Below are 12480 nucleotides of genomic sequence, written 5' to 3'. Positions count from 1 at the left end.
TAAAAAGACGAAAAAAAAAAAACACAGAAAGAAAGAATAATACATTTTCATTTATTTTATGTTTCCTTTTCTTTTTCTTTTTAAATTTATTTTAGAGAGAGAGAACATGATTCATCCAACTTTATTTTAGAGAGAGAGAACATGCGTCAATAAACAAGTCGTTGAATGATGCATCGACCATGCACTCAAGTCTTTGATGCCACTTAAACATTGGCATGGGTAGCATCGGGTCTTGATTTTCAAACTACACAAGTTCTAAAAGCTTGCATAGAGAAGAAAGACAATTTTTTAAAAAACAAGGACAAATAAATTCTTCAAAGTTCTAGTCATTGACAATATATAAATATGTTCAATTATATAATGTAATTTAAAAATAAAACGCAAAACTGTTGACATCAACATTTCTCATTCGACTCATTCCGTACCATTGTGCAAAGACCAACAATTCATTCCTCAGCGAGACTGTCGTATTCACCACGTAACCAAGTTATTCCAAGGCTCATAAAACTGTTTTTCAAATATCAGAAATAAAATGCAGCTTGGCAAAAATATCCGAAAAAAAAAAAAAAAAACTCCACAAATTCAATATGTTAGTGTGTGGCTATATCATAAAGTCAATTATTAAAAGCTTGATCTTCACTATACAACCTTATCAAATTCCGGTAGCAACTTAACTGATATACACAAATGGCATTCTAAAGCAAAGGCTTTTTTGCATTGACATAGGCAAGGAAGAGAGGGTATGAAAGAGATAAAAAAAAAAAAATACCATGTGTCACACATTACTGCAATTTATGTCTACCCTAACTTTAATTTTTCATTGGACATACACTTAATATCATCAATCAACAAGTCTCAATACTGGGCAAATAGCCATTTTACACTAAATTTAAGCAAAAAGTAGCGCCATATCATAATAACCAATGCCTGTTACAAGTTAAGTGTCCAAGGAGTTCCAAACAAATGTGTAGAATTATTTAATTTGTGCATCGAAACCAAATTATGATTCTGCATTATGGAAACATTAAAACATGTCTCATAGAAAAAAATTTAATGCCCGACACCAGTAAGTCTACTCCCTATGCCACAAAGGATATATGGGCAACAAAACCAAGACCATATTAGATGGAGAAGACAAATACCTCTCCGAATATAGAAAAAACTGACACCAATGGTTGGAAGAATGTCAGACCTAACTACTGTCGTAACACCAATAAGTTTTGAAGTGTCATCCATAACACTAATCCAACAGGTGGTCCATTGCAGCCAAATATACACACAATAACTGCAAATTTCATGCATGCAAAGAAGAACTAGAAGACATTACCAAATGACAAATTCTATTGCGTGCAGAGAAACAGGGGAAAGAGAAGAATACTCACATATAACAAGTAAAAGATCAAATAATATATTTAAATTTCAGATTCTTCTTACCCTCACATCTCCTAAACAATCAAAGGAACCAACATAGAAGTCCTACAAAGATGTATACAAGGAACTCCATGAAATGACTCTCTGAAAGAACTAAACAATGCCCTCATTTTTTGAAAGTTAAGAATACCAGTCAATTAGAGAACTGTCATATTAATCACACACACACACACACACACACACACATATGCGTATGCATGTGCTGACACTTTAAAGGTACAGGTGGTATAACAGACATATTTTAACAGAGGAAGCAGCATTACAACTGAGAGAGAGAGAGAGAGAGAGAGAGAGAGAGAGGCGTAATGCTTTATTTTTGAAAAGGGAAATTTTTGTGAGAGATGGTTGTAGCTGCAAATGAACAAACACCTGGAATCAGTGTTCTTCAGATATACATTAGCACAGAGAGACACGTATACATCACAAAACTGTCTTGGATATGATAATTGCAAAAACAGTCGGCGGAAGATGGAATCTGCTTTCTTTAAAATCAAAACATTACCATAGCAACTATTTTTCAAGAGAACTTATGCATGTAGCATCATGGCAATTGAAAAGACACAATCAAGTAGACATAGGCAAAACAAGTAATTGCTAAGTACAAGTAATTATATTAATTAATTATATTAATTGACAAAGTAGAAGGTAAGGCATTTAGCAATCCAATTTATCAAGATAGGACCATCCTTTTAAGAGCTGAATATCGACTCTAGACCAAATCTAGCGAATTTAACTAACAGCTGTCACAAAAACCACAACTGAGAGGGGCAAGTTACAGTGAAGCAGCAACAAATGTACGGTAGCCCATTTTATCAACCAAAGATTCATTGACTGCAATCAAGAAATCACCACAACCATTTAAGCATTTGCGCCGAAGGAGCTCTCATGCACCTGAATCAAATACCCATTCATAACTCAATCCATCATTCAACAACTAGACAAATAAAACAAGTACATGTATATGCAGTCAGACACTAAAATAGTAACCCAAATGTGACGCTATCATTCCAACAAATCTTTTTTAACAAGTTCATGTTCATGCTAAGAAAAACTTAAATAGTCATCATGACAAATCTATAATAAAATTATTTCTGAAAAAACAAGCGCCTGTATTTGATTATCTCAGATAACCATGAAGACAACTACCAGCTATCAAAAAATGAGATGAAAATCAAGAAGCATTAATAAAGAACGAGTTAATCCAAATATACAGAAAATATTTATAATCTAATTCCAAAATAGGCAATCATAACCAAATAAATGATGAGAATATAATCGAGAGGAAAAACGGCATGTCACCCCCCACAGTGGAATCATAGGTAGAAAGAGAAAAACAATGTCTGAGCTCCCAAAACACCAAAAATATGATTGCATGTACTCCATGACATTATATCTGAAATAGTATTAGGATTTACATATATGAAAGACGAAGTGTAGGTGGTATAACAATACTCATTCTTTTTCCCCAAACTTATCATGTGCATTAAGTTTACATCGTAACATAAACACTCCTTATTGGCAACAACAAAATGTATATTGAAGTTTAACAAGAAGATTCTCTTTAATTATTTATTTGCCTTATCAAGAAAAAGATACTTTTTTATTTGGAATATCTATGTGCATAGAATCATTGTTCAGATGGAAAATGATCATCTATGATTCTATGTAGTCTAGCAGCTTTTCCTACAATAATAAAAATCCTACATGTTATGACAAACTCAACATATACATATTTACTCAGCCTTGTCCAAACCATTTGAGGTCGACTACATGAATCCTATTCCGCCACACTACTCTTTCAGAAACCATAACTTCAGCAAGTTTCACGCTTTCATATATTTCATTACTATCTCAGCCCAAAATATTTTGGTCCTCTTCTTGGCACAACATACACGGTTTAATGAAAAAAAAAATATCTCAAAATGTTTCATCCATCTCCAAAGCAGATTTCCAAAACAGCATTAGAACAATGAAGTGCTTAATGTAATAATTAACTACATCCAGAACCCAGCAGCTCCAATTCTCGATCCTTTCACGTCAATCCCTCTACAAGGATTCATCTCCTCCAAGCCAACTAAAGAATGAGGACTTTTAATAAAATATAGGTTTTCAGTATCCATCTTTACAAGAAGTGCACTGATATATGGTCTATGGAATCATTAGTTTCTAAATCAACGTAAGAGAAGTTTACCTACTCGGCTACTCCTCATTTATGAAAAAAAACTGGGCCGTGAAATTTACTTATCAAAGAAGAAAAAAACAAAATAAAGACTGGGCCATGTCATCCCCCAGCTCTATAATGAACTTTCCATGAAAATGTATGAACATTCCAAGTCACTTAAATGAGTCATACTTCGACTATAAAGCAACTAATCTGGAACCAAGCCTACACATCATTTCTAAAATGATCTCTTTTAATTACAATCTGTTTTATAAACTCCTAAATCTGGACAAAATCTCCCTGTGCTTTAGAGAAGAGATCCTCAATGCCACTCAGGTCACCTTCTACGAATTCAACATCAATGGGATTGTTTCTCTTTTTTTCCCTTATCATCTGTTTTGTTCCAGAAAATATTGGAAGAAATAATAGAAAGTCAATTATACAAATTTCAAGAAATTGGATGTCTATATATTCATATATGCGTATATATATGTGTGTTTTCTTGATTTTCATGGCTGTCAAATAATTTAGATTTTCAGAGGTATTAAAAACATGTGTTTTCATGTGTTTATTGAAAGCAATTGTGTTGGTGAAATAAAAATACAGGACAATTTGTCTTTTAAATAGCTTTTTGCCTTTGTTCTTTTATTTCTATATATAAATCTTTCTTTAAAATCTCTTCCTACAACAATAATGATCCAAGTTTTTTTTTTTTTTTGATGAGTAATAATCATCCAAGTTATTAATATAAGATAGAATCCAAAACCTAACAACAATAATAACCCGGATCATTAATGTTGTTTATATACTACAACCACCAAGCCTAATCCCAATTACTTGGGGTTGGCTACATGAATCCATGTTTCCATCCACATGCACATCATATTTTTCTTTACTAACTTTACCTACGTTAACTTTGGTCTTCCTCTTCCCTTAGCATTACCCTCAACGTGGACTGTCACTTTTCCTAACCGACACACTTAAATGCCTTCTTTGGACATGTCCAAACCATCTTAACCTATTTTCTATCATTTTATCTCCAGTTGGTGCCACTCCAACCATCTCCCAAATGTGCTTATTTCTAATTCTATCCTTTCTAGTCTTACCGCACATCCATCTCAATATATGTATTTCTGCAGCACTCACTTTATGCAAATGTTGTTTCTTACCTGCCCAAAATTTGGTACCATAGAGTATGACTAGCTGGTCTAATAGTTGTTCTATAGAACTCCCCTTTCAATCGTATGGGGATACGCCTATCACACAATATACTCTACACAATCCTCCATTTAACCCATCCTGCCTTTATTCTATGATTAACGTCATCTCCAATTTCTCCCTCATTATGAATAACTGAGCCTAAATAATGAAATTGTTCACTTTTTGTACCTCTTTATTCTCAATCCTCAAATATATCCTCATTTGTGTTTCTAAATTTACTAAAGTTACACTCCATATATATAGTTTTATTTCGACTTATCGTAAACCATTTTAGTTCCAAAGCTTCTCATCAACCCTCGGTATTAACTCCTTCTCCAGTTTCATCAACTAAAACAATTTCATTGGCAAATAACATACACCACGGAATCTTATCTTGGAGAATTCACTTGTTTCCCATAGAGGCGTTCTAACTATGGTCACACAGTTTATTGTGTCAATGTATCCCTGTGTGACTCCTAAAGAAAGATTTACATACAGAAACAAAAGAACAAAGGCAAAAAGTTCTCTAAAAGACAAATAATATATAAACCTAGATGATTAAGAAAACAACAAATAGCCAAATCACGATAATCGGTCCTTTATTTTAATTTCACCAACTCAATAATTGCTTTCAATAAGCACATGAACACACGTGTTTTTACTACTACACTTCTTAAAATCTAAGATCATTTGACAGCCAATAAAATCAAGAAAACATATATATATATGTAGACATACAATTTCTTCAACTTTGTATAATTGACTTCCGAAACAAAGGATAGGAGGAAAGGAAAAAAAAAAAAAAAAAAAAGAGAGAAACAAACCCTGTAGAAAGTGACAAAAGTGACCTGACCATTCCCCCTCCCCACAAAAAATAAAGAGAAAGAAAAAAGAAAGATAAATAAATAAAATTAAGAGCAGGAAGACGCTATGATACTAGTGAAAATCATTAAGTGGAATTAAGTTACGCCTCAATATCTATTACTACCTCCGTCCCAAATTAGACATCTTTTTTGGGATAGAGGGAGTAGTACATACCAAATGACTCTCATGTACCGAGGCTCACAAAGCCCATATAAACACGAAAATTGGTGGTCTGTTAGAAACTTTTTAAGCTAATCACCATCCCCGCATTAGTTCAAATGTACTTTCCAACGTTATATTGATAAGAAACAATTTCCAAACAAAAAACTGTTAATGTGATAGAGCTGGCAGAATGGCAAAGATTTAGCAAAATTGAATTCGAAGCTAATCCAAGAGTCTAATTGAAAGCATTCAGGGAGAATTAGAAACTACAAAAAGCAACCTTCTCACACAAGGAAAAACACAGAACAATGGAATAGACTTGTTGAATCAGCAGAGTTTTCACAATGACAGAGAAAGTTACGCCAAAAGCAAATGCAAATGGATGTTCATCGTGATCAAATCAAACTTGTGCAGACTGGTTTTGAATGAGCAACAAAATGTAAAACAATTGCAAGTTATCTAACTCATCTCAATAAATGAAGCAACATACAGTGTAAAAACAATGGCAAGATCGGAAAACAAAGAGGAAAGAAGTAAATAATTGATCAAGGAAACAAAAGTAGAACAAATAATGAAATGACCAAGAGAACATTTTGTGATACCATACCCAAACAACATAACATATAAAACATAAATAAATAAGTTCCATTTCAGAAGAACACTGCTTCAACAGCCCCAATGAAATAAAGAATCAACAAAAAACAAGCACGATTTTTAAAGTTCATTACAAGTTCAGAACACATTGACAAACATAAATCATGAAATACAAGAATTATATCACACATGATTTAATCAAGTTAGCTTGTTCCTTATATTAGACTATATAAGTGTCAGTCAAAAACTTGGAAAAGAACTAAAGATACATATTAACCAAATATGTGTATTCTAACATAAATGTAATGAGAATAAAATACAAAAATTTACCTCAGTAATAGGGTGGCATGCCTTGGTACATCCCTCCGGTTGGAACCCTAGGTCCTGGGGCCGGTTGTTGCAGCTGTGTTGGATAAGCAGAAGATGATGACCCGTAATTTCCACTATCTTGGTAACCCCCAGAAGGCATTCCAATGGAACTTGGGGGCAACCTGTACATAGAACTCATAGCAGAGCCAGTATTGTTCAGCCCACCATAGTCACCCGAAGCAGAGCCACCAAAATGTGAACCACCATATGAATTAGCCAGACCACCACCATATCCACCACCAGTACTCATCATCTGCCCCTGGTTCCCAAATCCTTGACCACCAATTGATGAAGGCATAGGAGAATTCAAATGGGGGTTTTGATGGGCCAGTGCCGGCTGCCCACCGGCATACCCTCCATAGGAAGATAATCCACCTGGCATACCATAATTCGAATTCAGCAAACCGGGCATCGAGCCAGGAGGCGGCACACCAAGTCTATCACCACCACCAACATCTCCAGGCATCCCACCTCCAACACCACCCACACTGGGAGCACCTGACTTCCCCTTCTTTCCATCTACTGCCAGTTTACACGTCACCTGGTGACCATGAATCACCTTCATCGGATCGATGAGAGAAGCTCTCGCCCCTTCTTCGGTCCTATAAACAAAAAAAGCAAAGCCTCTTGCTTTTCCCGGCTGCTTATCAAACCCTAACGGCCCTTCTTCAATCTCTCCGTACATAGCAAATTGATCCAACAATCTCTCTGACGAAATCTCAAACGGGATATTCCCAACATAAATCTTTCGCAATGAGACATCCACAGCATTACCCGCATTGGCACCCGACTGCCCCAACGAAGCGAGCTGCGTCACCGTCATTCGACCGTCTATTCTCTTGCTTGGATCCTTTAGGGCAAGAGATGCGCCGTCGATGTGTCTGAACGTGACGAAGCCGTAGCCCTTGGATTTGCCGGTGTTCTTGTCTGTGATGACGATGGCCTCTTCAAGCTCGCCGTAGGAGGAGAAGACGTTGCGAAGCTTCTCGGTGGTGGTGTCGCCGCCTAGGCCGCGCACGAAGAGCTTTCGCTTCGAAGGGTCGGCGTCGGCAATGGAGCGGACGGTGTCGAGTACGTCGGGGTGGTGGACGGCGGCGATTTTAAGGATGTCGAGTAGCTGCTCTTTGGTGAAGTCTTCGATTATTTTACGGGCGTCGTCTGGGGTAAGAACGCTAGCGGCGAAAGGACCGCCGTTCTCTTCGATCTTGCGCTTCTTGGAAGGGTCCATGTTGTTTAGAGAGAGAGAAAGCGCCAAAACCCTAAACCAAAGGACTGCTTATGGTGTTTGGGAAGGGGAACAGGAACAGGCACTCTAGTCAGCTGTGGGGCATGGAAGAATTAAAAATCTAAGAGACCGCAAAAGGACACCGACTACAGTAACTCTGAAACTCCTATGGCCTATAGGGCTTGGGCTCTGATGCTAAACAAACTGGGCCGTGATATGAATGACACGTAGGATTCCAAGTCTTATTGAGTCAGGTTTAATGCAGGTTGATTTGTTGGACACGGGCCCAGTCCGAGTCTATATTTTCTATTTCTGAATCGGAGAGTCAAAAAAAAATATTATCACCGTACCGTAATGGTACTATTTGAAACTCTGAATAAAATAAAACACAATTGATTTACAACTTGTAACTACTTTTTTTTTCGGGAAATTTTTTTATTTCCACCGTATGCAATCATAATATGCATTTACACAGAATGTGTGTGTCACTTGCTTTTTCTTTTGGTGTTCATAGAAGATGGATGACTTTTGCAGTCGCTAGCTTTCTGCTGAAAATATGACTAATAATGTTGGCAGTTTCTAAAAACTCTCATGAACCCAGATTTGATCTCTAGAATATTGTGCAAAGAATCCCTTTACACTGGTACAGAAAAGTTTAAGTTTTGACCCACGGACTTCAAAGAATTTGCACTTAATGAGGTCGAACCTTATACCTCATATTTTACGAGGCACCGGACCCAATTAACTTACCACATAACCAACTCCTAGAGATTGAGAAGCTTAGCGTTTTTCATATCAATGAAGCTATAACAATAATTTACGAATTAACAAATCATTCCATTGCAATATTTTATAGGAAAAAAATAAAAAAGTAAATGGAATTAAAAAAACTCATTCAGTTGCACCACGTCGATAACTTATAACTATTTTCTGTTTCTTTCATTATTTTGTTATCGAGAAAAAAATCTTTATTTCCACCATATACAAATTTGCACAAGAAATGCAATTCAATGGAAGTTCAATCATTCCTCTTGAAGAACTCATCCCCATCATTCATGAACAATGATATTGTGTTAGGAAGTTTTCCAATTGGGAACTTTAAAAATTGGTCATGAACAGGTGTGGTATGGAACTCTAATATGGCAAGCTCTTAGAACTTGAGCTAATTACCAAGGCCTTGAGCTTAGGAGAATCCCCAGCAGCACGCCTAGTAATGGTTTGCATATTTTTGTACAGACTTTCCTTCACCATCTTCTTCATCATTTTCTTCCCTGCATCAGCCTCCCTCTGGTTTACAGGAGACCCTATTAACATCCTTCCTGTCTGGGGTCCTGAATGAGGTCCGATTTTCGCTTGTCTTTCATCTTTAAACCATTGCAGTAGTTTCAGTGCCCTTTTTTGAGCCAAGGGGCTACTCAACAAGGCCACTTCAAGAAGAACCGGAACAATTCCAGCCTTAGCCATCTTCTGTCTCTGTGTCGCGCTCTGGTGAGCTAGAATCATCAAAATGTAGGCGGAAAGTTCTTGGCATTTAGGTTTGTCCTCCCATGTCATAGTTTCAATCAAGCTCTCCGGCACCATTGGATTATTTTCCAAAGCCTTTTTTCCCATTAATGTCACCACCAAGTTCCCTAGTGTAGCAAGTGCTTTCTCTGATGTTTCTTTTATTGAGGACATACTCAATAGAGTCTGAACAACCCCATTTGTGACTAAGGCTCCAGCATTGTCCAACATGGTGGAAAGGTTGTATAATGTACCCAAACACAACTCTTTGGTTACGGTACCTGAATTCGACTCAAGAACGCCATGCACAAATGATAGAATCTTCGGTGAGGTGAGAGGAAATTGGCTGTTGGCTAGGGATGATATAGACATGATCAGCTGTGCAAATTCATGCCTCGTTGATTCGTCTAAAACGTTGACGTTTTCGGGTAATTTTGATATAATTCCTGCCTCAACCATGAGAGCCTTGTTCCTGAAGAATGAACACAAAGGAAGGGAACACAAATCAGAAAGAGGGGACCAAAAGATGCTTTGAAGTCCACATTTTTGAAGCCCAATAAACCAATCAAGACTAAAATGAGGCATCAATTATAGCTCAGCTAGGACACAAAAAAGAAAGCGCCATTTCAATGCATGGACCACTTGTTAAACTATGAAAAGGACAATATTACACAGAGGTATAGGGACCCCAAAACAACCCCACAAAGAAATTAAAACATTTTGTCATATGAAAGTCAGTAAGATTCTTAAAACATAGATATATGTTTGAGATTAAAGGTCAAACAAATGTAGTTTTCAATAATTTTTAAAAGATATATCAAATCTCAACAACTACGTACACTTAATCAGATGGACTATATAATATATAGTTTAGAGAAAAGAACTTGTTTCTTCACTGACATAATTATTTCTCGTCCTACTCTTCCAACCACATTGGAGCTTTGTGGGTAGTCAACAACCATTACAGCCTTACAGGCCTCAAATTTCAAAATAATCTCAAACAAGACATCTTTAAATTAGTATTTAAATTTGTCACACTTGTTCAATTGTGTATAGGGTATATGGCATATGCTGTGCCCATACAAATTAGTCCAATAAATCAGACAATTTTCTGACAAATTTATCATCATCGATCTACACTTTTTATACGAAGTCAAAAGTGGCCACTGGGTTCCAAGTTGGGCAGATTCCTTTGTTTGGTTGATTAGCCTACCAACAATGTTTTTATCACGTCATGTGTGATGTGGATTCATGAACCTTATGGGTTTCACTAATTTTTTTTTTTTTTTTGGAAAGGAGACAAAAGTCATTCCCTCATTCATTTCAATTTATCTCAAAGCATTTCTTTAATTAGTAACATTTTATGGGAAGCATCAACCTATTATATAAACTAAAATTATAAATAAAAAAATTTAAAATCTAAAATTTGATATAGATCAGATATAAGTGAAATCTGATCACGTAACATGTTAATTAATTCATGAATAATAATATAAAAATCGACCAATTTTGCTCTAATTTTATTTTAATAGCTGTCGCGTTTGTCAGTATAAACACCCCATCAATATTTATCATTTTTAAATTTAACTCTTGTTCGTACTCAAAATCCTATCTTTTTTTCTCGTGATCTACTAAAAATGCCCCACGAGAAAAAGATTAAAAAAAATATACTTTTCCATAAGATATACAATTCATATAGAGATGTGTACATATGTAAGTGGAATTTTAACATTTTGATAGTCATGATTCATGACACTTATTTAGAATAACACTGAATATAGATGAATCAAATATAAGCACTATCTGTTTTTTAAAATAAAAGGTAATAAGATTAAGTATTTTTAAGAACATTATGAGAGTTATTTAACAGAATAAAATAATAAAATATGCAGTAAACAAATTATGGAAAAAGATAGTAATTCAAATCAAACTTACTTGTAATTTCCGTTAGCAAGTTCAATCAAAGATTGTACGGCCAAACTCCGGTGAGCAACCACCTCGGAACCAACCATGGCCACCAACTCCGGCACAACCCCGAGCTCGGCCAACGACTTCCTCATCTTGATGTCATCTCGAGCCAATCTCTTTATCTCCTTGGCCGCCATCTCCTTCTCTTCCCAGCTCCCAAAGTGAAGTTTCTTCACAGACCTCTGCAAAACCATCCAACCATCCTCACTACTACTTTCTCTCTCCATCTCATCCTCTACTCTTGGCTTCACTTCTCTATCCATATCCACTACAATCCTCGGAGTTTTATCGAGCCGATCGCACGTTGCAGATCGCTTGATGGAGGCCTTGTGCTGGAGAAACCGTCGGATGCGATTGAAGAAACGAAGCTTGGTGTAGGTTATGAACCAAGGAGAAGAAGAATCAGACATGTTTGGTGTTTTTGATGGAGACATGTAGAGAGAGAAATTTATATTTTGATAGAAACTTTTTTGTGCTTTTTCTTTGTCTTGCTTTTATAATTCTGTTTTTGTCTTGCTTTGAGAGAGAGAGAGAGAAATGAATCAATCCGAGAAGACGACTTTGTGGGCAAGACAGAGAGAGCCGAGAGCACATGCAGAGTAACAGAATTGTCTGAAGTTTTATGGTATGACAAACTGTGACAAGTTATATATATTAGAAATATAAATTAATTATTGGGTCGGTATCTCCATAATGGCCTACTGTTCTATACATATTTACCAAAATGCCATTTTTACACTGAATTAGTGAAGCATGACATAACGATAGGATTTATCATCACAGAGTCAAAGTAAGCTATGGATTGCGATGAACATGACCTACTTTTGGTTCACTCTATGGGACTAATACTATTATTAATGTGTGTGTAACTGTGTATAATGTTTATAGACCTAACCGTTGCAATTCCGGATATTGCTCGGAAGGATCCAAATCGGCCGGTGATGGACCCTCTGTTGACAAATCCAAAATTGAAGCCTTATTTTTAGGGCATGCCACAACGTTT

General features: G+C 36.2%; 2 protein-coding genes across 2 annotated transcripts; both read right to left on the bottom strand.

Moving 5' to 3' along the window:
• Positions 1–2019: 2019 nt before the first annotated feature.
• LOC132315206 (UBP1-associated protein 2C-like) lies at positions 2020–8101 on the bottom strand. Its single transcript, XM_059813880.1, has 2 exons — positions 6743–8101; positions 2020–2322 (listed from the first exon to the last, which is right to left on the bottom strand). The coding sequence occupies exon 1, from the start codon at positions 8007–8009 to the stop codon at positions 6744–6746; it is 1266 nt and encodes a 421-aa protein (XP_059669863.1). The 5' UTR covers positions 8010–8101; the 3' UTR covers positions 2020–2322; position 6743.
• An 818-nt stretch (positions 8102–8919) lies between these two features.
• LOC132315190 (U-box domain-containing protein 7) lies at positions 8920–12109 on the bottom strand. The gene is made up of 2 exons (XM_059813879.1): positions 11445–12109; positions 8920–9981 (listed from the first exon to the last, which is right to left on the bottom strand). The coding sequence occupies exons 1-2, from the start codon at positions 11909–11911 to the stop codon at positions 9141–9143; spliced, it is 1308 nt and encodes a 435-aa protein (XP_059669862.1). The 5' UTR covers positions 11912–12109; the 3' UTR covers positions 8920–9140.
• Positions 12110–12480: the final 371 nt, after the last annotated feature.

The sequence above is a fragment of the Cornus florida genome, unplaced genomic scaffold (genome assembly GCF_030987335.1).
Source record: "Cornus florida cultivar Cherokee Brave unplaced genomic scaffold, ASM3098733v1 CherokeeBrave_3.0.0_Hap2_Chr01, whole genome shotgun sequence".
Taxonomy (NCBI): domain Eukaryota; kingdom Viridiplantae; phylum Streptophyta; class Magnoliopsida; order Cornales; family Cornaceae; genus Cornus; species Cornus florida.
Note: the sequence above shows the minus strand (reverse complement) of the source record. Positions and strands in the feature narration are given on the sequence as shown.

Coding starts and splice junctions, on each gene's coding strand:
- LOC132315206 (XM_059813880.1), bottom strand. CDS start 8,009: ATGGACCCTTCCAAGAAGCGCAAGATCGAAGAGAACGGCGGTCCTTTC.
- LOC132315190 (XM_059813879.1), bottom strand. CDS start 11,911: ATGTCTCCATCAAAAACACCAAACATGTCTGATTCTTCTTCTCCTTGG. Junction 9,982..11,444: donor CTTGCTAACGGAAATTACAA/GTAAGTTTGATT, acceptor TTCATTCTTCAG/GAACAAGGCTCTCATGGTTG.